This window comes from Amblyomma mixtum, chromosome 6 (assembly GCF_055824585.1).
Source record: "Amblyomma mixtum isolate Tamu chromosome 6, ASM5582458v1, whole genome shotgun sequence".
NCBI classification, from domain to species: Eukaryota; Metazoa; Arthropoda; class Arachnida; order Ixodida; family Ixodidae; genus Amblyomma; species Amblyomma mixtum.
Genome location: NC_143017.1, coordinates 125,056,652 through 125,082,768, shown reverse-complemented (window position 1 = coordinate 125,082,768; position 26,117 = coordinate 125,056,652). Strand labels below are relative to the sequence as shown.

Sequence of the window (26,117 nt, the reverse complement as noted above, 5' to 3'; positions counted from 1 at the left end):
AAGCCTGGTCGATGGCCAAATACTCATAACTCTTGAGCTGTGAAATATGTTTCATCGAGCAAAGAAAAGTTTATTCTCATTTATTTAAGAAAGAAAATGAAAATACAGGGTCTGTTCCGAAAGTAGTAGGACTGGTTTTTTCCTGGGCAAACGGGCGGACGAGAGGTGGTCTGCGCGTGCAGGATCGTTGAAGGGGGATATTGGGGATGCTGGGGAAAATCGGCAGTCGGCTCTCGGCCGTTGAAGAGAGGAGGTCGCTTGTACTGTGAACCCCTGTCGAAACGTCTCGTCACGCAGAATCGTCGAGCGTTTACTGGATCAACAATACGCGATCAAATTTTGAGTAAATCTTGATAAAATGGGAAAAGAGACTTACAACATGATTAAGGAGGCCTACGGTGACGCTTCCATGGGTAGTTCAGGTGTTTTTTGAGTGGCACAAGCTTTTCCGAGAAGGTAAGGAAAGAGTGGAGGAAGACGACCGCTTCAGACGCCCTTCGACCAGCAAGACCAACGAAAATATGTAGCGAGTGCAACATTTACTTAACAGTGATCGTAGAATGGGTATCAGAATGGGTATCAGAATGATTGCTGATGACTTGAGCTTTCCTCAAACGCAAATTTTTGAGATCGTGACAGAACGCTTATCCATGAGGAAAGCGTGCGCGAAGTTGGTGCCGGGAGTGTTGTCAGAGGAGGAAAAAGCCAACCGGTAGGATCTTCTTCATCATCAGAATGAGGACACCGATTTTTTGCCCAGCACAAGGCGGCAACGCTGCCTCAGGCCCCCTACAGCCTCGACTTGGCCCCGCCATACTTTTTTCTATTCCCGAGAATAAAATCGACGCTCGAGGGGAAACATCACGGATCGGTAGAGGTGCTTCAACAGGCCGTGACGAGGGAGCTAAACAGCATTCCTGTCCAGGCGTTCCTGGAGGCGTACGAAAACTGCAGCGTGTAGGTGCGGAAGGGGTCTACCTTGAAAAATTGTAATCGTTTGTACTATTCTCTTGAATAAATTTTGTTTAAAAAAATCAGTCCTACTACTTTCAGAACAGACCATGTACATCTAGCACCCCTCACCAGTATAGATTGAAGTTATTTTAGAGGAGTGAAAGTGTATGGCACAGGCACTAGATATACATCAACTGAATTGTACCACCAAATTCGTTGTATTAATATACTGCTTTCACAAGTAACTAGGCTAGAAGAGCTGCTTTGTTTTGTTTATTTTGCGTGGTACTAGAAATACCTCTTGTTGCCTTTTTATTCTTAAGTTATCTCGCTGCATATGTGGATCGCTGTTATAGAGTTACGCCTCAGAAGTTCACTTCAACTCTGAGCTCACTTTCTACATATGCGGGTTTTTAACGTACTCACTAGTGTAGATTGCTTTCTACGGCCGGTCCGCCTAATTCTTTTTTAAAGATTGTATTTTCTGTTTCAAATTAATACTCGCTATGTTAGTTTGCAGCTTCAACTCCTTTTTGTTTTCGATGGCACGTTAAGTAATCTTTTAGGTCATATTTTCTGTGCAACTGGGGCTCAGTGAAGTGAAAATGACAGCAGTCCTGCAATTTCAGTCATCAAGTTGAGCGAAGAAAAATGACTGGCTTTTTATCACTAAAGCTATATTATAGTTCCATGACTACAGGAGACCAAAACTAATTCATGTTCACGGAGTACAGGACTTCGCATTCGCCTTAAAACGTTCCGCTTCCGAAACTACGCTTCTCAAATCGACTTTCTTTGCGAGCTCAGTATTAAAGTTTGCCTACGAGGTATCGACCGGCAAAAAGCAATCTTTCCGTTACAAAAGTTTCAACTATGATAAAACCAACATGGAGAGGCGAAAGGCTAAACAGCTAAGCAAACAGTTTGTGTTGACGTTGGCGCTTAGCACTTGATCTCGAGGAAGTCATTTCGGCTGCGAGGTATTACTTTCCGCGCAACTCAAAAGCCGCAGACCGGATGAGATGGGTATGTCCTGCAGTTACTACTAATCGCCTTAAAGCAAAGACAACTATTCTCTTATGGCACCTTTTGTGCGACACTTCGGGGACACGCCAGCTAAGGATACTCGCCAGCGAAAAAGATATGTGTGTTAAAATCGTGATTTCGGGACCCTGGAAGTGCTCTTAGAGGCAAGTCTAGACGATGATGTCTAGATGACCATGCTCAGGAAACGTCAAACACGTCATCGCAAAGCTTGCATTCAGCCGTTGTCGCTACTATGATCTCAGGAGAGAGGACTTGCGAGGGAACCTTCATGCACCGCCGAAAAGCATATCAGAACTGCGTCGGCTACAGCCATGTCGTGTCTAGATCATATTTTAGCGAGTGCTATCAACGTTCAAAGTCTTCGTCTCACCACAAGGTAATTTAATGAGAAATAAAGCTAAAACCAACTTTAGTGTGGCGTCTCGACAGAGATATCTTGGTGCTCAATGGCATCAAGCTTTCACCTTACACTTTTTCATTCCTTCGCTCTCGTCGTGGCACGTGGCGTTTCGCTCTGATACACGGAAAGCCGCTTACGCCGGCAACGCCGATGGCTTCGCCGACGAACGTAGGAACGGGTGCCTGAGATCTGCCCTCTAAAAGTTTTATTTGCATTTACTGCATCATTGCACATGAGAACGTCAGTTCGACTGCGGTCCTCTTCCGACAACCGGAGGAGGTCAAGGTCCGTTATCAGTCCGTTATCCGTTATCAGGGGGCCATCCCCAAAGTCGGCTGAACGCTACACACCGACCGGCGAAACGCGGACAAACCCGAGCGTGCTGATATCCGGCAATCAGCCTAAGAGGGAAGCGCACTTGACCGCTGTTGGAGCGTCCGAGAGAAGAAAAGATGGAAAACAATAGCGGCGTCTCTTTGCCAGGCTCAGTGACCCGTTCAGCGTGCACCCGCCCCCTGGACAAAGGAACCGGAGAACTAAACGGGCCCTCGCATTGAGCGAACAAGAAAAGCAAATAAAAAGTAAAGCCCAGATTATAGCTTTTACTGCTAAAGAGACTGCGAAGATGCGTGCTTTGTTTTCTCAGCCTAACGCGAAGTTGCGGGCGCTTCTAAAACCAAGGATGCAAGAGGAAGAGGGTTGATATTTTCGCTTTGCTTTTCTGGCCGCTCGAAGAGATGAAGTTTTTTCTGGAGGGCCACTCATAAAGCGCCTACGGAGCCAAGCGTCTCAGAGAGGTCGCTCACTAGCCTGGCTGTGCAATGAGCCAAGCACTCCTCTTTGGATACGGCTACGGCCTTGGGCTAACAGAGGCAAGCGTGGGTCGGTCGTGGGCGCCCCTTGCGGGCAGTCCAGCGGAAAAGGCCGGTTTCTGTATTTTTTTTTCTCGGCAGAACGGTCAACGCTCCACTAGCTGGTTCTGAATCGAAAAAACACTAGAGAGCCGTAAAGGCTTCTTATTTGTTGTTTTTTTTTTGGCAGAAATGCCCGTCATGCGAATGTATATATAGCAGTTCTTGTGTGTTTATATTTCCACGTACGTGCGCAAACATATACGATGGGCTGTTTTCACATCCAACGACTGGGTCGCTGAAATTCCAAGACGGCGTAAAAGCCGTCTCGCGGTGCTTAGCCGAGATTAATTGCCCGTAATAAAAGTAATAAAAGGAAATTGAATTGCTTATGCATGGCACAAACGGCACGCGTCTGCTCTGAGAAGCAAAGAAGGAAACTAGAAGGTGGCTGTTACGAGATGGAGCTTATTTTTTTCCCTTTTTTTTTTTTGCCGAGCGTTTACATTAGCGTTGCATGCGGGGCTTTAGCTACTTCCATATTTATAACAAGCGTTACACGGAATAACACACAGAAGTGTTGATAAGCGTGGTGTTGATTGCTTCGCTTTCTTGACAGGCTAACACATTCACTATATCTTCTTATTATGTGAGAGGAGTGTGCAACTTTACCTGTACACATATGTTTCTGACAAAAAAACGCTTCTGTATCAACTTGAAATGATCTACGCTTGCACATAAAAATGTGTTTAGACAAGTTTGTTGATTTATTTTTTCAAAGAATTCTAATTTTTCATGGGCCTTACATTCATACACATGCCTGTCTAGAGCGTGTACGCAAGGCCCCACCATAAGAGAAACCGGTAAACTGCTGAAACTACTGAATGTTTATTTCACTTCAGTAATGCCCCCTGCAGCTCTGGGACTAAATATAGAAGTCTAACAATTTCAAAAGTCTGCCGTTTTACTTCACGCTACTGTCTCTGATCTCAGGTGCTGTATTTAACAAACAGGAATAAAAAACTATTCTGGTTATTGAGAAACGAATGAACTCGTAGCTTGAGGAAGAGACTGACAGAACGGCTTGTGATTAGAAAGTACTCTGAAGAGAGGTCTATGCATGCATCTTTCGCCCTCACCGATCGGAGATGCGCCGCTACCCTACCGATCGTGGGGAACTGATTGTGTCAGATGAGATACAGCCTCGCAAGTGACCACCACCCAAAGAAGGAGAGCTTATCGAAAGAAAACGTTGACGTTCAGCCCCTGACCACTCCCGATAGGCAACCAAGCAGGATAATGCGAAACAACGGCGCCTACAACAGGTGCGGGAATACGCCTAACACAGTGTTCGTGCTGCAATACCCTTCTTTGACAAATTAAAGGACAAAAACACGTCGATGGGCATAAAGAGGGATTCGAACGTGCTTGTTTAAGTCGATGGGCATAAAGGGGGATTTCAATGTGGTCATTTAACGAGCAAAAGCAGTAGTTCTAACAGCAAATGAAGCAGGGCTTTAGAGTGACACTAAACACAACAGACGTGATTTCTTTCAACAGTAATTCAAAGCTATTAATTTTGTACACGAGCATCACAGGACACAGCCCGTCCTAATACGTCTCTTTGCTCGGCTCAAAAGAAAAAAGAGTAGTGCTGAATACGTTTCTAGAAAAATATACATCACCAGCTAGCCCTAGAGCTTGTTATTCTAAACAACAGCAGGATATGGCAGTGGCAGCGACCGCGCAATCAATACCGGAGTCGACTTGAGGACTTCCAAATACGCCTCCTACTTCGGTGTACATTGACCGTTACTCTCAATGCCAGGGACCAACCACGAAGACAACAGCAACGGTGTCGAGAGTATGGATGGATAAAGTTTGCTGAAAATCAGCAACTGCGTCGTTGGATTCAGGGTGACTTGCGCAATTCATATCGTAACAAACCCTCTCACAGTTCGCAAACAACCAGCGCAGTGGTTTCTGCAACGTTTTTTTCTTTCTTTTTTTTTTTACAGTGAAATGAGTGATAGACGAGCGAAGCGATTCTTAGCTCTTGAGTGTGTGAAATAGTTCTTAAACAGCTCCTGGGCCATTCTCAGATAGCACCAATTTTCTACGGATAGCATTATGCAATTGCTAAAAATCTAGAATGCTCTTATACCGCCACTGAAAGACTATCTTCGCCTCGGCTTCGAATGGTGATGGGTTCGACTCCCACTGCAGGCTGGTTGCCCATCGTTTTTTTTTTTTTAGTTACAAACTCTCTCTCGTCCTGGTGCTTGGCCTCAAAATTTGTACGGCTTGAGAAAAAGCAGGCTATGCTTCCGAATCCCGTCACTGTGGGTAAGAAAAGGCCCATCAAAGATGGTCCGTTTTTTGTGACATCGATTGAATGTAGCGAGAAAAGGGCGGTTTTATATATTTCTTTTCGCTATAGCCTTTTCTGCCACGGAGTAGTTTTTTTGCCCAATCTTTTCGAATGACAACATAGAAGATTTAGGTACACACGCACTGAAAGGTGGACCAAGTAAGCGAGTCATTTGGAATTTAGTACATTTTCACGTATGCTCTGTACAGGCTCTACACAATTCACTGTACATGGTGAATTGCTCTTTTTCTTATGGATTACTCCGATACTTATGAACTGAGCCGTGACATCAGGGTAAGTTTTGAGGAAGGATCAAATGGCTTCTACGAGCATCCTACTTTCGGAAATGTATCATGTGGAGTTCGAACGTGTAAAATAACAGATGTTGTCAAAGTAATATTTGATGCGAAAATTTACTATGTTTTTGAAATGAGTGGAGAAAATTGCCATGAAACAAAAAAAAGACTAAAACTTTCTGAGCGAGCCACATGCAGCGTCATTTAGTTGCGTCAACCTGATATAGCAGATATTAACAGATTGAACGGTGAGGATTGTTACTTTTCCAATAAAAATTTATTCTGGGAGCATTTCAGACAATTAAAAAAATTACACTTCGTCAAGAAATGTTAGACAAAAGATATAGGCCAGCTGTTGCCTGTCAAGCATAGTGCTATAAAAGAATAGGATTGCAGTCCAGCTCTGTTATTAACTTGCTCATGGGATTTTGAGCTTCGTCACGGCGAACGCAATAACCCTGTCTTGCACCGTCTGACACCTTGAGTCAATCACAAAGGCGAGTGTCGTGATCCGCTCAAACTTTCCCACGCTCGCGCGTCAGCAGAGCTTTACGAACGGTTCTGTCGAAGCTGTCTCACGAGTCCTACAGAAAAACTGTGAAGAAAAAGTGTCGAGACACTAGAAGATGACGTCACGTTAGGCGTAGCAGAGGCGCTCTCCTGAGGCACCGCTGCTCGGCGGTTCTAAGACCCCCTCCCTACCAGCTTCAGACCTGACAACGTGGCGTATCTGCTTCCACATCTGAGTTTCCTCGCCCTTGTAGCTTCGCTGCCGGTAAACAAAGCGGCCACGCAGTTGCTTCGCGAAAAGCGCTTAACGAGAGAATCGTGTCAGCCTGGTAGTCCAGCCTTTTATTCGCTCCTGTACACTGGAGAAAAGCGCTCTGCGTGGTAACGGAGCGGCGCGCTCTCCGTTTTCACTTGGTTTATTGCGCCCCGCAGGCAAGCGAGATAAACAGCCAAAGACGTCCAAGATTAAAGCACACAGTGTCTCTTTGCAATCACTAATTTTCCTGTCCAGTTATTTTTTTTTGTCCGCCGCAGCAAAAGTAGCATCTTTGCTCCCGGTGTGCAACGCAGCGTGAAGAAAACACAATTCGTTATTGTATACATGACATTAAGTCTGCCGCGGTGGGTGAGTGGTGATGGCGCTCGGCTGCTGACACAAAAGACGCGGGTTCGATCCCGGCCGCGGCGGTCGAACTTCGATGGAGGGGAAATTCAAGAGGCCCGTGTTCTATGAGATGTCAGTGCACGTTAAAGAACCCCAAGTGGTCGAAATTTCCGGAGCCCTCAACTACGGTGTCCCTCATAGCCTGAGTCGCTTTAGGATGTTAACTTCCCCATAAACCATAAAAAAACATAAATATGACATAAGGCACGATACACAAATTGGCACTTTTACAAGCGCTAGTCAATACTGTCAGCGGCCAGATCACGGAAACGTTCGGAGCATCAATTCTACCTTCACGGAGAAGTAAATTCACCGTTGTAAACTAGCCTTACATCAGAATTGATATATTTTATGTCCCTGCAAAGTACCTAAACAAACCGATAAAGTATACATCCACTAACTTCGTGCAATAATGTTTTCGGCTGCATAAAATATCTCTCGTTGAGGTTAAAACAGCTAACTTTTTTTATACCTGGAGAGGCTATCGAATGCCATATTTTGCTTTACGTGGTAGTATTTTTCTTTGGAACTTTCAGTGCGATCGCTCTATATAGAACACTTCCCTCTTAGTAATGCTCTCTGTCAACTCTCGCCATTACATTAAATGAGTCGTACGTCCCGCGCATGTCTTTTCATCTATAAAAATAATGGACAAAACGGCGAGAAACTGTACACGTTCGTGTGTATGCTTTAACAAGCACAAGAATTTCAACTTACGAAGTTACCTGGTGAAGACGGAAGACTCACATTCGCGAGAATTAAAACACTACGATTGCTGGCTGCTCCTACTTTACCCTAGCCATTTTTTGTTTTAAATATATTAAAATCACGAGAACTTCGCATCTAAATGACATACTCCCTTCTGGTAACACTCCATATGCCACAGATATTGAAAGTTTCAAGAGCACTACAATTTGCTTAAGAAGACGGTTGAGAAACGAATGCACACTAGTGTCTCTGCACAGCGAACCAGTGTATCCTCCCTCTTGGAAGCGACATACCAAACAATGCTCTCCCAAGGGCAGCCTAATGACTCTCAGCTAAGACGAGCAGCGCGTGCCAGTACCCGGAAAGGGAGCTATTACCGCTGTTTTTTTTTTCCTGGAATACAATTATTTTCTCCCGCTCCCGCACTGAGTCGTCACACCACGCCCTGCTCAAGAAACGCGAGACAACTCTTGTTTCCGCCCTTCCACGCGTTATCAGACGTGAATCACTCTCGCCTCGCAGCTCGCTTGACGCGCGCGTGCCGTGGTTTAATAGGACAGCGAAACGGCGCGTAAGACAACAAAATCACGGGTTTCACACCATCGCAGGCAGCGCACGGGTTGTTCGGAAAGTCGACACACCAGCGGGCCGGCAAATGGCAGTAAAAGCGCGTAGCTCCGCTTAAATGCAGCGTCTAACAAGATAGCTGCCTTCCGTCTTGACGTTCCGGAACTCTGCCAAGCGTTGCTTAGTCGCCGTTCGCCTAAGTGTCTGTGTAACACTTCAGGCTGTTTGTAACTTCCCCGACACTGACTGAAGCTTCAGCCACTAAGAGCCAAGAAGTCAAGAAAAAGAACCATCTTAAAAAACAGCCAGTGCAGTGGCACTGACCTTGACTTCACTTTTGGAGCATCGTATGAAGGCAGTAAATATAGAGCTCTGCCGCTTTTGTGTGCGCTGTGATCACTGCGCGTGAGGACGCTCATTCAGTTGAAGGCGGCAGGCCCGCATCCATCCCTCAGGGCCAAGGACAGTGCTGCTCCGAGGGTATAACTCAGCTGAACATTGACGTGTGGCGTGAAAAAATGTAGTGGTGGTCCGTGCCCACTAAAGCTCAAAAGCGGTTTTAGTTTTTAGTCACCAACACAAAAATGACGCTGTAAAAAAGTGCACACAACCTTCTTCTTGCTTATTTCTTTTAAGTGGGCTTACTCCACTCTAAGGGATAACGAATGCAGTATGGGTCAGCAGTGTGAGATCAAAATGATTTCGTACGTGCCTATGGCTTGAAATAAAGTTGAGAACAAAATATGGTATCCTAACGACTCCAAAGGCAGCTCTCAACAGCCATGTCCTATTTTAACAGCGCTAATTTATTTATTTATCCAAAATGCCTTGAGGACCGAATGGAATTGGAGGGGGAAGTGGTGACAGAGACGAAAGTAAATGCAGGAACATAAAGGAGCAAAGAATAATGAAATAGTTACAGTGGTTGCTACATTACGTAGTATTTGTTTACGCGTTCAACAATGGGCGTCATTCTTGGATGTCTGATTTCGCTTCGGTGGATGTACAAAGCAGAAATGACTGACCAAAACGACAGTTCTGCAGGATGGAATGCCTGCCTTGAAAAAGTGGCCGATGGAGGAAAAATTATGGTTGAGCAAATAGATCAGTTCACTGTAGATCAGTTCACTGTGCAATGTGAACGGTTCGATGTCTTATGCAAAAAAGGAAGCCAGAATAATTGGAGAAGTTAAGAGAGAGTTGGCAGACTAAGACTGGACTGATTAGAGACGTGCTGGTTGTTGTGCGATAATTAGACGGCATGAAGTGAACTGAATATTAAAAATTATAAAATTGGACAGTATGAAACAAACGGATTATTTGCACCACTTATATTGAGTGAACAAGGTAGTCGTAATCAGAGCCCCATAGACATGCGCTTAACTGATGGTTTGAAGGATGTCATCTTTTACATAACTAGTTACAGGAACAATGAGCTGCAACAAAGCTTCACTGAGTGTATCTCACTGGGCGATAAGCGTTGTTAATGAGATAATGAATATGAACGGACTGACTAATACTAGCGACACTTGCTGTTGGGCTAATTGGTTTTCCATGATCTTCCAGGTTAGTAATATGTACGGCGTATAGAAATATTTGAAGGTCGATACACACTCCAAGGAAACGCTATTGAGGCAGTGGACGGGAGGTTAGTTAGATGCTGTGGCATTTTGCAGAGTTAGGATCTGACTGATGAGTGACTATGTCGTGATTCTTTTTATCACCCGCAACAGAATAAAATCGTCTGCAAACAAGTACCTGTGATATCAGACGTGAGGCGGTAAATCATTAATGCTTAGAAAAAAAAAAGAAGAGGATTGAGTGCGAAATCTTGGCATACGCCAGAATGCACGAGGGAAAGGTATATGTGAAAATTTTAACCTGACACATACGGTGCAAACTGGTGGAGGTAACATTCTAGCCAACAAATAAGCGTAGGCTCAGTGTTAATTAGCCTTACTTAATGCGATATAGCTCGTGACAGATTTTGTCGAAAGCTTTTAAGAAAACTAAAGAAATATCAATCTGCTAATGAGCAGCTATCAAGAATGACATTTAGTTTATAAGTAAAAGTTACTAATTGCTTCTCGCATATTGTGATTTTCAAAAGCTATGTTTTGATCGTGAAAAACGTGGGCACGATTAAAGAATGTTAGCAAGACTTGAAAACAAAATGTGCTCTACTCTCTTGCCTGGTATGCTAAGAGAATGCTTCTCACCAGTTTGAGAGTTTAATGGACTGGCATGACCTTACCGACCTTCCAGTCATTAGAGAGCGAAGTCCTATAAGATTTTTGCTGAAAAATATTTTGTGAGATAATGGGTGAATAAAAGCAAGTACTACTAGCGATAATGAAATCAGAGCCAGGCGTGGAAGAAGGTTAAACGATTTTTTTATTCGCCATTAGGGTCATCTAATATGCGGAATATAGCTTCTTAATAGAACAGTTGTAGGTTCGAAAAAATTGCTAGACAAAACAATGTTATAACCGGAGGAGGTGAGGACGTTAGCCGCAACGTTATCATCACTTTCAGAACGGGGTTACTACGTCGCCCTGCTTGAGGTTAATAACACATACCAGTATTTTTTCGCGTTAATTGTTAGCACTGATGGCAATGTTGTGTGTGTAGCAATTAGAGGACACTTAAGCTTCACCTTTAAGAGTATAACGTGACAGCGTGTGGCAGCGTTGCCAGTGAGCCCACGGAATACCATCGCCCGTTCGGCGCGACGCCTTGCCCGTTGGAAACACCTTTGAACTCACCGCATTTTTGAGGAAATGAAATGGCGCAGTAATTGTCTCAATCTCGGTGGACACCCGAACCGCGCCGTAAGGGAAGAGAGGAACGTGGGAGTGAAAGAAAAAAATTAAGAAAGACGTGCCTGTGTGGAGGTCTCTGAAATAATTTCGAGACGATCTGGGGATCTCCTTTTGTGTTTCGCGTCCATCCAAATGCGACCGCGCTTCTCTGTATTTGAAGAAAGGAAAGACGCAAAACTCGCTCACTTTGCCAGTGGAGACCTCATCCGCCCAGTGAGAGAAAAAACAAACGCCTACTGAAAGCTTGTTGTCAGCGAAGCGTTCGTGTTTTTCTCGGAAATCGCAGTTCAGGTTGTTGTTGCGACTGTAGGAGGGATGAAGGGGAAAGTGCACGGGCCTGCCCACTGGCTCGGGCTGAGCCACACTCGCTGCCAAGTACAGACAGAAAAGAGTTTAAAGATGTGAGAAGAAATATTGACAGAAAAGACGCCCGTAGCAACAACCGCGTCCGCCTAAACGACAACGCCGGCTGTAACAGATATCACAAGCTCCCAACCTGCGCGGTTCAGGTGTCTACCGGCAATGAAAATACGTCGTTTTCTCTGTTACGACTGCTTTGCCGGTACATTCAGACGTTGATGCCAGATATTCGCTGTAAATGTACACCGTACACCGTAGGAGCTCTGTTACACTGGTGTTTGCAAGCTAAGGAGACGGAGAACCGCCATCACTGCGTTAGTTCTCAGCGGCCAACAGTACAGAGAATGCATGGAAACTGGAAGCTTTCCTGCGGCCGTGCAACGCCTGCAGGACTATGACAACTCAGTTCTCATCAAACACCGGCCCTATATTGTTAAAGCGATTAGTCCAGCCTAGAACGGCTGGTGTAAGCACGAGGCGCTATTTGTTAACAAATGTCGCTGAGCACACAATACTATACGGGCACGCTGCAAGCGTGAAAGTATTTCTGAGTGATTGTGCTTGCAATAGCAGGCCTTATTACGGCATGCGTGTGGGGTGATATGGTGCTTCGTTATCCTAGGAGAGCGATGGATGATATAATGATTTCATTGTAAATTCATTCTGTTCACGTTTGCACATCGTCATTTCTCACTGTCCTCGTTGTTACTCCAATCCAATGATTCAGATAGGCGGATGAAAACAACTGCGCATAATCCTATGAAAATAATTGTTGCACAGCGGCCTTACATTCTTACATGCCTGCCACGCACTGCTCACAAACAGGAAGCACAAGGTGCTGTTTATTGCTCGAAAAAACAATGCAGGAAGGTGGTCTCAATGTTCTCGCTTTTTGCCTGCGCAAGGTGGCTAGTAAAATTGGCGAGTGAGGAGAAATTTCTCAAGAATTTCTCTGGCCTTCCACCAATCTTTTAGACACTTGTATTTGTTTGTATAAACCTCTCTTCTTTTTCTCTTTATTACTACTAGCCTTTAATCACCTGCTAATGCCTGCATCATTCCAGGAAAGTAATCGTTGAGATTGATTAACTTGACATTTGTTTGATTTTAATGCTTTCGTAACGATGTCTGGACGGCTTTTCCCGTGGACAAAATATTTATAGTGTTTCTCATAGCGAACACTTTTCATTGAAGAAAGATACGCTGTTACCTAATCAAGTGCATGTTTCCTACTACAACGTATTGTTTAATTTAAATCACCCGACGATCCTGTTAAACTTAGTTTAAATAATTTATGTTCGGTGTAAAAGTGACATGAAATTAGTTAATAGCTCCCTCCAAAGCATCTGTAATAGAATAAAACTTCAGTCTCTAGTGCATCAGTCATTTAAAAACGGTATGTTAATAGGAGGTCAAGGTCTAGATTGCGATATTTGAAGAAATAAAACCTCAACTTAACGATGCAGTAAAACCAAATGACAACCATAGTACTTGCGTCCTATCACTTCGACTGAAAAACTGGGTCCGCACGTAGTGCTGCCGGGGAACTCCTGGGAAACTTGTGGATATATGGGCTGCCTCTGTTGGCAGTGGCGAGCGCGAATCGAGTTACCCTACACGGACGTATGCGTGGAGCCATCTATGGGTGTTTTGATGAAGGACTGGCTCCCGCGCTTGTCGGCAGAGGGAGGTGCCTATCGGTTACCTTTCCTGGCGCGCCTTTCGGATCTTCATGTGTGGATTTTTTAAAACCATAAGTAACTTGCCCCTTTATTGCCCAACTTATGAAGTACACAAAGAACACAATCATTACTCCTATATTACGTTGGCTAGTGCATCCACATTCGAAGCATTATGAAAGTTTCGTTTGTTCCACAAAAATTTGAAAAATCGGTATGGAGCCAATTAGACATTTGTTTTTTTTTTTTCGATTTTGTGCAGCTATTCTAAGTTGTGTGCAAAATAAAATTGAAGGCTTCGAAGCAACTCGAAGTGCCAGAGGCAGTAAACAATGTTTTATTCTACAAATGTCCTTCAATTTTTCCTACAACATTTTTCAGAAAATGGCTCACGAGGAACGCCGTTCAACGAGGCCTGAATGTCGCATATTCGCGCTCCCTATTCACACAGCTCGCTCACAGTGAGTCACGCCAAATAGCTTTGCTAGATTGCCCTTGTTGCTGATAAAGCGTTGACATCAGGTTGGCATGTGAGGGCTACGTACTAAAGACATACCGTATGTCCGGAATTCACGAGGTACACCTTTTGCCTTCTTCCCTGCCCTGTTTATCAAGTATAACGTTCTAAGTAATTATTTGACCGATGCAGAGAGTTTTCCTACTCTTCACTGGGCATCTTCCTCGCATGTAGATTTCCTCGTTGTAGTAGATTCCTAACAACGTCATGACTTAAAATTAGTTTACTAAACATGAAACAAAATTTGAGGCAGTCATATAGAAGCCAATCAGCAACCATTAATCGGTCGGCTGTCTTTGTGACTGCCCTTCACCGTGAAAAATTGTGTGAATGCAATCACGGAAATGACACCACTAGATTTTGGACACATTTCCTTTTACTAAACGTGAGACACGACGCGGAGATATTAAAGAGGCTGGAGACTCTAAAACCAAAGCCGAGCTGCCCCCTTAGACCAAAGCCGGGTTCATTCTCTACAGGAAATGTGTGGCATGAAGGACTGAATAGTAAAAGTGGGATAAAAATTGCAGTGCAAGAAAAATCGGCAATATTCAAGATCGGTACAGGACTAATTTCAAGCTGGAAGGTTTCAAACGGTACAGAAATCATTCCATCAGTTCGCCTGTAGGAAAAGAACACTTTGCGTCCTTAAAGCGTCTCTGAAAGGAGCTCTCAATAATGTTGCGGTATGCGTAAGATGTTAAAGGACTACGCTTCATAAATATCGTCCAGCTAGATGCTTGAAATGCGTTTTGTGGAAGCTAAGTTATCTGTAGTTAAAATCTGAATTTCCGTGTTTTCGCGCCTTTCGCTCTCCTCTCGTCACTTTGGCACACTGAAATGTCGGCGCTCCTTCGCTGGCCACACCCAGTCGGCGCCTCCACCGGGTGCTGACGCGCGCAGGAGCTCCCCGAGGGGGCGGACCTACCGGCCGCTGTCATAGTAGCTCCATGACGTCAGAAAGGGTTTGCACGACGAACCAATTATAGCCCTCCGTTGCTGAAGTAACGAGCGCTGCATCACGCAATGAGCGCGGATTCGGGCGAAAGCTCGGCTCCGCTGGTCGCCCTGGGGCATAGAAGCACGAATTTTAAAAATATATTATAAATGGTCGGCCCGCTTTTGAGGTCTTGCACGGGGCATCAACGCTGTATGGACTGTGCTCCACACGATGCAAGTGAGTTAGAGCCTACACCCTAATCAGGGGCCGTTTAAGGCCAAACTCACCTTCGACGACTACACCATCCGACCGGATACACAGCAGTGTATCATTCACCACCCTCCATGAGTACGTCAGACATTCTCCATCTGTGAGCATTGAAAAGGAAGTGAGGTGACGGCACAGGGAGTATATTTTTGAAGTTCAGAAAATCGAAACACTGATTGCTAGCTGGAAAGCACTCTTACCTGATAAGCTTTAAAAGTATTATAAAAAGGCTTGTCGAATTATTTTGAACCAAACGTTGTTAGAAAGTTTTTATCCAATGTGCTATGTATTAACTGGAAAACGAGTAAAAGTGCCCTTTTCGAAGCCTTGCTATCGAATAGGTTTGCTTCCCTTGTCTTTTCTTGATCACTGCTCTGTATATTTTTTTGATCATCATTTTGGACGCACGCAGCTGAATTATTCACACAAAAGATTATTTCTGCAGTCTATTCTTTTACACTATTCGGGTACCCGACATGGCATATGCCCGGAAAATTCTGGTACGTCTAAGCATTCTAAACTAAACCGAACAGGTCTCCACGTGCGCCACTCAAAAAATCAAGAGCTTGCTATCAATTATGTCTGTGACCTTACCCCAGCAGGGCCGCGTTTGGACCATTTCCTTCGGGCAGTAACGGCTGTCTCCAGGCTTTGAAGGCGTGATCACAGCTCTAGAGCGTGACGTCTGGCCAACTAGAAAAAGGAAATTAAACAAAAATTTTATTATTGACATCACAAATGTCAATATACAGACATCAAACTTTTTTTTTATCTGCACTCGCCCAGTTTTTTTTCGAGGACGAGATAGTCATATTTCAGCTATATCCCAAACTGATTTTTTTGCAACGTTTCTGCAAAGGCATTTCAGTGCCAAGTACTTTTCGTCACTTATGGCGCGGTCGCAATAAAATATGGTTTAAGAAAGCGAACAAACATAGCGAACGCTGTTTCATTAGAGCATTGTTGCAATAACTGTTTTCAAAATTGCTTAGAAAACCATTTTCTCTAGCGCCCACTCTCTTCTTAGATGTTTCTGCGGCCATGAGGTGAAAAGCAAGCAAATAAACAACAAAGGTTGTATTTCACCGTCAAAACCTATTGGTGCTTTGGTACAGTTTATTTTTTACAAGCAGGTGCCAAATGCTTCACCTTCATTATAGCATACCTGCCTGGGCAAAGACGACACTCGGAAGCCTGGCGGTGAAATTTGTGTTAAGTTTTAAAACTTCTGCTCCTCGGTAACTTTTACTTAGTGCAAGAAATCTTTCTGTACTTCGACCGGTTGTTTATGGATGTCTTGCAGATTACGTTATACACGCGGCGAGAACTTACAGATGAGCAATGAGCAGACAAGGGATGGTGAAAGAGGGGTTCGTATGACATGCATGACGGAAACCGACGGCCGCCGAAACCAAGGCGCATATGGGATATTTTTTCTCTGTTATATTTCAGTTAGTTTCTCTAGCGAATTTCCGTACGAAAGTAAGTTACAAAATAATTATCTCTTTTCATGCCGTCTGAAGAGCGCGACGAAATTTAACGAACAAATTTAACTGTAGCAGTACGTTCTTGCGGGATAGTTGATTCATTTTGGAGGAAGGTTAGAAATTGCGAAAAAGAACGAGTACAGGAAGGAAACACGCCCGTGATGTCATTTTCGTTTGTTTACCTTCTTTCCTCGTCTCTTAGCGGCGTTTGGAACCTTCCTCGAAAATTTAACTTGCCGTAAATTTAGGGAGATAAGGAACGGAGGACGGTGTCTCACAGAATGAAAGCAGTGGGTTTAATTATTGCTGTGTGCATGCCTGTCTGTGTATGGGTCGGTGGGGGGGGGGGGGGGGGGGGGAGCTTGCGTGTTTTCTTGTTTCCAAGTATATACATATCCAAAAGATAAAAAACTCATCGGTAGGTAGCTTAGGATGCGAGCATACTCATTCCAAATTTAGTGGTAGCACTATCCACAAAAAACAAATGAAAATGGGACATAATCCATAATTTTTGATGCAAAAGCAGACCAAGACCTTTGTGATTGCATCATTTTGCGTTTCTCTTTCCTGTCTTCACGTGGCTCCTCCGAACTACGAGTGCTTTCTCGCACAATATTGCTTTATGAGGTGGTGCACGCTTTACAGGCAGCAGAAGATGTGCGCCGCTGCTGCACGCGCTTTGTGGGCTCGTGACGGGAGCGCACCACAAGAGTAGATTGCGAAGCACAGAAACTAAAGCACTATAATTAGCATCTGTTTGCATCATATTCATCGCAAAAGAATAGGCGAAGTGAGTACGCATTATAGGCAGTTCGCTGACATTATTTTCAGCAGAATTGTTAATACACTTATTTCTAGTGAGCAGACAAGGGCAAACGAAGGGCTTCGTTATGGCGTACGTATGAAGGAAGCCCGCAGTCACTGAAACCGAGGAAAGCATACAGGAATGTTTGTTTTCATTTCGTCTAGGGCATTGATCGATGGGAAAATAATTGATCAATTACTTTATTACTGAAAAATAATTTATTAAACGGTATAAGAAAAAAAAACACCGCATGCCATCGGTGGGTTTGAACTTACGATCTGAGAATTTCGCGCGGTGCTCTTCCAACAAAGCTTCAGAGGCGACTGTCCAATCTTCTTATTTCTGGCGAATTTATGTTGCGGGTAACTGAACTTTGAGAGTGTCCACCAGCACTACGCTTGTCCATAGCGGCGGATGTTTCCCTCACTAGGTGCATACTAACTCTTTCGGTCCCCGCTTGGGGCTTGTGCTCTCGCACTCGCTCGATGCCTTCCCTCTCCATATGAGAATAGAAAAAATTGTTGTCCAGCATTTCTAAACACATGCGTGCTCTAATCACGGGTCTTGTGGTCCCTTATGTTGCAATACCGCATTAACATAGATTTGCTGACTAAAAAAGAATGAACTTTTTGCCGAGGCAGACTTATGTCGTTATAGTCTGGGATAGCTAGTTTTGACAAGAAGTAAAACTATATTCCTTCAGATTAAACGTTTTCACTGAAGCTAACACAAAGCGACTAGTTCAGGCGGCTCGCAGAAGAGATACTGACTTGCAAAGAGGAGGAAGCCCTGCTTTTGTTTTGACACACGTGTATGTTTTTGTGGAGACCAAGAAGCTGAGTTTTCTAAAATAAAGGAAAGATTGGTTCTTTGGGGCCTGAACGTTCTTTACCCTAATGGTAATGGTTGCTAATCCGAATTCGTTACTTCATGAAACTAAATCGAAAGTTGTTTGTTTACCCTTGAATATCATCGTTATAGTCAACCGCTGTTCATGAATGAAAATGGCAGGTGGGATCACAATAGCGACTAAAAAAACATTACTCCTCTACATCTCTCAAGTGTTCCAATGTGCAACATATTTCAGTCCATAATTCTAGATTAGATTATCTTTTCTTCGCGCTTTACGAGGGGCTACTACAAACTTTGTACTTATTGTCCTTATCAAGACAGAGTTAGTAGCTTTCTGGAACCACACTAAAACAAAAATAAGCACATAGAGGGAAAACAAATATATTACACATAACGAGAAAATCTGCAATTGGTTATGTTTGCAAACTAAAACGAAAAAAAAAAACGAATCTCTAGGCTGCCGTATTGCGTATAGCTTTTCACTGTCATTTTATGTGCTGCTATTTCCTTTGGAAACGATACTGGATAAGGGTTAAACTATATCGGACAAAGAACAGTCAGGCAGCTTATAAGTAGATCATTATTTCTAGCCCATGACGAGTCCAGATTATCGTGTGTTTTCTAGGATTCTGTCTGCGGTTTAAGGCGAGTGGGGCTCGTGCAAAGTAGCTTTGCGTTTTCCCAACAGAAGGCAGCACGGGTACTTCTAAATTACCATTTTAATTCCATTTTCAAAAAACCAGTTAGAGGGTTGAGACCTGTTTAATAGTGGCATTGTCATCATTCTTCTGCGCCGTCAAACGAACATGTTTCATGAGCAGCAACAAAAAGCGGTGCGTTGTTTTTAACGCACGCTAATAATGTGCTTTTTTATCTCTTTAAGGGGTTAGGATCTGCTTTTTCAGGTAATAGGCAAACGAAATGCTCACGTATTTCTCCGGTGTCACAGTTTCTGTTGCATGGTGACCATTCAGACCAGGGATAAAGGACGCAGCCTTGGGGACACTGGACGTAGCACTCTTCCTCTGTCTGCAATACAAAATAACAATTTCATAAATCTGCCCTTTCCTAAGTTTTCCGCAGTGTCAAGAAAAAAACAGCGGCCTGTAATTAGGTAGTTCAGAGAGGCGACGCTCGGTAAGGACCACGCATGGAAAGTATAGTCTTCTTGCGCACATGCTTCAGTGCACTTTTGACAATCGTGGGAGAGATAAACTTCGAGGTTAGTAGTGGTCACGATGTCTTAAACTGTCGACCTTGGTAAAAACCGGTACTATGCTTGTCGGCTCATTAGAACGGCTTTCGATCGCCACTATATAAGCCCTTACAAAAACAGCACCACGAACGGTACCGTGATAAACGCAATAAACATAATAAAGCTTAAATAGAGCTGAAACACAAATACCTGAGTGTACGTGCATCATGGCAGTGAATAGGCATTTTAATCTGCTGGTTATGTACCCAATAAAACTTAAAACTCAGTCGGCGATGCTTTAAAATACAAGAATAATTAAATCGCTTCTAAACTTAGAACAAATCTTTATGATCCGTTCAATAAATATCAGAAGGTAACAGAAATTACCTGAACATTGTTCCCAGTTACAAGCCAGTCTAGGTTGAGAAGCCCTCCCGCGTACGTAGTGAAGTTCACGAGATGGCAGAAGCTGTTGTCCACGAGCGCATCGTCAGAGCGACGACAGGTGACTTCACGTTTGCGTATTCCGAATCCGCAGTCTGCACCCTGAAGTGACAGAGGGAAGAAGTCGTTACCATCTTACTTCAATAATTGCGTTTTTGACGCAGTTTCGCGCTTGATAAGAGGAATCTGCACGCCAAACAATTTGTGTACTACTTGTAAAACACTTCTACTGATGATGATGAGTGTATCAAAAACATAAAAAAGTTACTTCGCAGAGATAATAAAAGCTCGAAAGTGTTTCGCTCTCCGCTACATCTATGCACTTTTCGGCACGGAAGATGCCAGCTGTGGTGTACGGAGAAGATGGAATGTGACAGTGCAGTGTTTCCCCATCTTCTCGAAAAAAAAAATAAAAAAAAAGCTGAACACTACTTGCGCGTTTGTCGTTTGGTTACAGCAGTTAAAATGAAATGACGTACATTCAGATCGCATTGAGACCATTCGCCAATAGTCCAGTAGTAGCAGGGCCTGAAAGGACAAGGCTTCTTTTGCGTCAAGGTTTCTGGACAGGGCCTTCCGTTCTCAGTGGCGTTTTGAATGACTTCACGGTGTCTAATTTGGTCACCTGAAAAAAAGAAACGGCGCATTATTACTAGTTGCATCCGAGGCGTTGCCTGTTAGTGTTCTTGCGGCAATGAGTGATAATATGATAATCTGTGAGGAATGACAAGTTTAGTTTAGTTTATAGGGGGTTTAACGTCCCAAAGCGACTTAGGCTATGAGGGACGCCGTAGTGAAGGGCTCCGGAAATTTCAACCACCTGGGGTTCTTAACGTGCACTGACATCGCACATTACACGGGCCTCTAGAATTTTGCCTCCATAGAAATTCAGCCGCCGCGGATGGGTTCGAACCCGCGCCTTTTGGGTGAGCATCCGTGTGCCATAACCACTGAGCCACCGCGGCAGCGAAGAATAACAAGTGTCACTGAACCTGGTGAAGAATAACAAGAGTCACCAGGTTCAGTTTGAACATTAACCATAAAACATGCAGCTACGTGACACGCCGACTGCTCTAAAGCGAAAGGTGTGGGAAATGCTCTGAAAATTGAGTTCTCGCTTAGTTTACGTCGCAGAATCTCGGACGCCTCGTACATTCTACCAACCGGATTCTTTCAGTCAGTCTCGACCTGGTGTTTAGGGTGGCGTTCATCCAGTTTTCTTCTTCAGCATTAGAGACGCACTCAGCCCTTTTATCGCGCTTCTGTGAGGGTGCATGATGTTGCCGCGGCTGAGCAGCATAATACTTCAGTGGTATAGCACCAAATCTACGTCGCATTCCAAATTCTGTAGGCGCTTGGTGGTTCTTGGATCATCCGGCCCCACCAACTGCTTGCAGCACTACTTGCCGCCGAGCACATGGACGCAGGTAACGCATGCAAACCACGAAACGACGCACCGCCCGCTGCGTTAGAGGAGCTGTTGATCGGCATAAAGCTTCAGCAATACAGACTACTATGTCTGCGTCTAGCGTGGGTTCGAATCCCACTCGGAGCGCCGAAAAAGGTTCTTATTGTATATAAAGCGCATCGTCTCCATTCATGTTCCTTCAGAGCACATGGCCTCTCAATAGTTCGCCAGCCAGTTGCTGCGTCTTCTCGCTACCCATATTAGAACTGGGCGCTCGGGCACATTTTGCTCCTTTCGTTGTGTCGTCTCATCTTTCGGTGTTCTGCGTCCGAATCGTTATGAGGTGCTTCAGTACTGCACACAGATAGCCAACACGCCTTGGCAGGAGCATGCGTAGCCCATACAGATATCCCTATAAAATAGGTGCCGATAAGATACACAAACAGTTTTCTAAAGAGCTGCACTGCTGTTGTCTATGATATATCTTTATTACGCAATAGCTCAGAAAATATGCACTGTCCTGGAAACAGCAATCATCAACTGTAGGCAAAGTAAAATTTGGGTAAGGAATATACTTCAGACTTATCCACGCTATGCAGTCAAATCGTTTATAAAAGCAAACATGAGGCAAACTTCCACTTCTCATCATTAATCTGGAAAAACTAATACAACACTGGTTTCGCACAAAATTACGACGTTATATTCTCGGTATCGAAATGACATATGCAATGTGCAATGTCTGGTGTGTGTGTGCGCTCGCGCGCGCGTGTGTGTGTGAGAGAGAGAGAGGTTTCAGTACAGTCGTTGACTACGGGACCTCCTTCTGTATAAATTTGTCCACCTTATATTGTCATTTTTATTCAAATAAACTGATTTGGTTTGGTTTGGTTTATGGGGTTTATCGTCCCAAAGCGACTAAGGCTATGAGAGACGCCGTAGTGGAGGGCTCCGGAAATTTCGACCACTTCTTTAACGTGCACTGACATCGCACAGTACACGGGCCTCGAATTTCTCCTCCAAAGAAATTCCACCGCCGCGAACGGGATCGAACCCGCGTCTTTCGGGACAGCAGCCGAGCACCATAGCCACTGAGCCACCGCGGCTGGATTCTGATATATATACATATATAGGTTGCGAGAGCATAGAGTACTTGACTGCTTACAGGAGTATATAGGGAAGTATACGCTTCGTTAAAGGAAACATATTTATTCGACTCGACGTTTCGATCGGAACACCGATCTTCAAGAGCCTTGAAGAAGATCGGTGGTCCGATCGAAACATCGAGTCAAATAAATACGTTTCCTTTAACGAAGCGTATACTTCGATATATATAAAGTAAAAGTGGTCTGATTTCTAAATAGAAAAAAAAAATGCGCAGACAAAGCCTTATATCTGATGTGCGCTCTGAAAATTCTCTCAGATTTAAGCATTTGCTTCATCGGTGGCTGTTTTGCGGCTCCTTTCAAGGCTGTTCCAGATAAAGCTTGCATCAGCGTCCATCGTATTCGCCGTTAGCGGTATGCCCATCACCTTTTCTGTTAACCTGTTCAAAGACCACATGCATGAAGCACACGTCTCTCACCAAAAGTTCCGCAGAGTTGGCACTCTGTTTGGTCCCATTGTGACCATTCCGACACCTTGCAGTCGACGGGGCACGACACGTTGCACTTCCTCTCGAGCGTATCATTTGAAGGCTTCGTTCTCTGCAAATACAAACAGAGTAGGACTGCGTTTCCAAACACTCCACATTTAATAGCGCCTATATGACTCCACGTCAGGACGGTTGTACCAAAAATAAAGTACACTGCAGAAGTAGAGACAGCTGGGCAAGTTTGTATGGTGTTATACTGACGAATTAAATAGCACCAAAGTCGCCAGGACAAGTATTGACTTCTCTTTTTACTTTTCGCCAAGTCGTGAGCTATAACTTTCAAAGAGCGCTCAGCCTCCAGAAGACACCCAGACACCTCCACTTTTAAAGGGAACAGTCGAGTGCCACATGAAAATGCAATATGTTGCTATGTTCGCCCTGAAGCTGAAAATGAGCATGTGCATTAGCAATATAGAGATTAATTAAGGCCCACTTTTCGCTATTACTAATGGGGAATTGATTAGTTTCGTGTAAATAATGTGCTTCGTTTCATACTAGGAGCGAACTGTACATAAAAAGATGATCAGTCTGACCCTCGTACACTTCACGGCATGATGAAGGCACTTCATGAGACATATTAATTTTTCATCATACAAAACCCCGCTTATGTAGTACCCCACACGTGCCTCTCTCGGCGACCACATTAGCTGTTTGTTTGCTCACAAGGCTACAGGTACCAGAAAACTTAATAAGAGCTGGAATCTCTACTTTAATGTCATCTAATCTTTTGACGTTTTTCAGGTTATCCTGTGAGTCGTCGACATAAGCGAAAACAAAAAAAGATTGAGAACGCTGCATTACAGCCACTTAACCGCAAATGCCACGTGCGAGGTTGAACTGATGAACACATTTTCCCAATACAGCCAAGTTCGGCGTGTGAACTCCTCGCAATAAGCTCTGGACTTGAAACATGTGGCAGAAAATAGTGCGTGCAGCCTTTAGTTGTTTATTTGAGCCACACTGACATTAGCATCGGTGATTAAACACAATCGTCGAAATTGACTCGATCATGCAACAAGGTGCCATAAAGCAACTTATTTCCCAGCGGCCAAAAGCGGCCACCACATCATGCCACAGTTGTAAGAACACATTACTGAATGAAGAAACAAAACCAAGCGAGGAAATGTGTAATATTTCGTAGGGACCCCTTTGGAAGTCTGACTGGTTGACAGCATTACCTAATGACAGCCGTCGCCGCGAATTCAGTTCTTCTACTTTCTAATCAAATATCTTTCAGCGATAAATTAAATATACTATTATTCCCATTGATCAACAACACTAATTGAAAACGAAAACAAACGCCCCCTATGCTCATTGGTTTCGGTTATTGCTGGCTTCCTTTATATATGATTTGATAGTTATTTATACGAATCGAGAACTTCTCCCCGCAAGCATCACTGCAGCATACCATACCAGAAAAGGTGCATAAAAGAAAATGAACGACATGTACCGCTTGTATAAACGAGGCTATTTGTTTACGTGCTCACCGGATCACAGTAGCTGTAGTCCACGCGCAAACCATCCGAATCTCTGATGCAATACAGCGGAGTTCTGGACAGTCCAGCTCCACAGGGTGAATCGTGGCTGATATTGCAGGACGCCTGGGCGCCCACTTCCCAGTGATGCTTAAGACACACATCCGTTTCTACCAAGTGGTACGGACAATGCTCGCCGTGCCTTTGCGAGCGAAGCACTTGGCGCGTTCGATTGCGCATCGTAATGTTCGCTCCTGTTGTTGGGTCCTGAAAAGAAATTGAAAAAAAAGTAATAGGGTGGTTACAAGTGTGTAACAAGAATCTGCTGGCATCAGATGTGGAACGAGAACAGAGAGTTTTAATAGTAGTCTGACCTAAACTACTACGCTTCTCTCCAGTGCTCGAGTACATGTACTGTCACGCGTGTCGCATTGGGCACCAAGCGCATTCCGCATAGTTTCGTCGGTGTTCTTATAAGGCAGACAATGCTGCCACAGGCAACAGCAGCAGTCTGGCGCGGTGCCCAGCACGCTAACCGAGCCACTACCGTTGTCTTTGCCGTCAAAGCAAATGCGCAGTGCGATTCCTGACGCGCAGAATACTGAAGCGCGATGACTAGGTTTTTGCTCCGGACAACGTCGACGTCGAAAGCTCTGTAACTGAGGAACGAGATAAAGGCTAAGGCAGTTAAAACATTCTATTGGAAGACGCAATTTAGTTAACGTCAAGAGACCCCAAAGACAAGGAGCAGCTAGCTAAGGCAGATCGGAGAGGAACCACCTGGCAACACCCTCTACCCCATCCCACCACTACCTACTCACGGGAAGCTGTTCTGTCCAGCTCTAGCCTGCGCGATTATTAACGACTGATTTCGCGGGCCTGCAGGTAAGGAAAATCTATTGCAATGGAGTCCTGGACTCAGGACCCCGCTCACGAGGATAGGTCCTTCAATTAGCTTTCCTTAAATTAAAAGTTTTTCACCACCACCACCATTAAAGGGCACGGACAGCTCAAGGAGTATACTGGTGATGATAATGATGATGTCCTCAGGCTTAGTGGCGCTGAGGAGATAGGCGATGATGAAGAAACGCGGCTGTCCCTTCGTCTTCATCGTATTCCCTAAAACTTTCTCTGCAGACGGCGCCGCGGATACTGATGCTGACGACGGCGCGAAAAGGAGGAACGATCTGTAACGAATTAATGCTCTAAAACAGTCCCTAATGAATACTTATCGCTACACCTGCCATATGTATCCTGCTCTAAGCCAATGTGAATGCTGTTTTAAAGGACCTCGGACCAGATTTCGACAATTCAAATAAGAAGCGCGCTGTGTGGACCTGACAGTTGGGGTCATTCAAGCCAAGTATAAGTGCAGTGCGCGCTCTGAAAAGTAGTGAAAATTCAAACCAATGGCTTGTTCCTGCTCTCTCCCGACAAAGCCATCTTCTCGTCGACTTTAATGGTGTCCAAGCTGCACCTGTGACCCGAAAGGCCCAGATCATCCCATTGGGCCACCCTTCTGATTCACGACTAAATGATGGACGCAGCACGGAAGAAAGTAGCTTTTCAAATATGCACCAAGCCGAAGTAACTACAATTCTCAAGAAAGAAGCTACTTACGAAGTCTTGTCGTTTACTCATTGCGCCTGTTTTTTTTCGCCATGTTGTTTGTGTTTGCACACAAAAACTTTTTAGTTAAGTTTCCCGATCCATTCAGGTGTGTAGCCTCTGTGCAGGGCCATTTCTGTATCGTATATCTCCTCATTTTTGGGCATCGTAGCGCACTAGAAGAGGCCTTGATCCTAGAAAAGCTCTGCTGCCCTAAAACTAGTGAAATTTAACGCATA

At 44.4% G+C, this 26,117-nt stretch overlaps 1 protein-coding gene across 10 annotated transcripts in view; it reads right to left on the bottom strand.

Moving 5' to 3' along the window:
- LOC149340280 (thrombospondin type-1 domain-containing protein 7A-like) overlaps window positions 1–26,117 on the bottom strand; it is a 360,309-nt gene that overhangs the window by 122,939 nt on the left and 211,253 nt on the right. For all 10 annotated transcript variants that reach the window (XM_089549023.1, XM_089549024.1, XM_089549025.1 and 7 more), the window contains 7 exons: window positions 24,283–24,537; window positions 22,727–22,847; window positions 20,216–20,361; window positions 19,680–19,838; window positions 19,027–19,126; window positions 15,548–15,646; window positions 14,974–15,054 (listed from right to left, as the gene is read on the bottom strand). In XM_089549023.1, coding sequence (XP_089405149.1) covers window positions 14,974–15,054; window positions 15,548–15,646; window positions 19,027–19,126; window positions 19,680–19,838; window positions 20,216–20,361; window positions 22,727–22,847; window positions 24,283–24,537 — 961 coding nt within the window. The remainder of the gene's footprint in view (window positions 1–14,973; window positions 15,055–15,547; window positions 15,647–19,026; window positions 19,127–19,679; window positions 19,839–20,215; window positions 20,362–22,726; window positions 22,848–24,282; window positions 24,538–26,117) is intronic.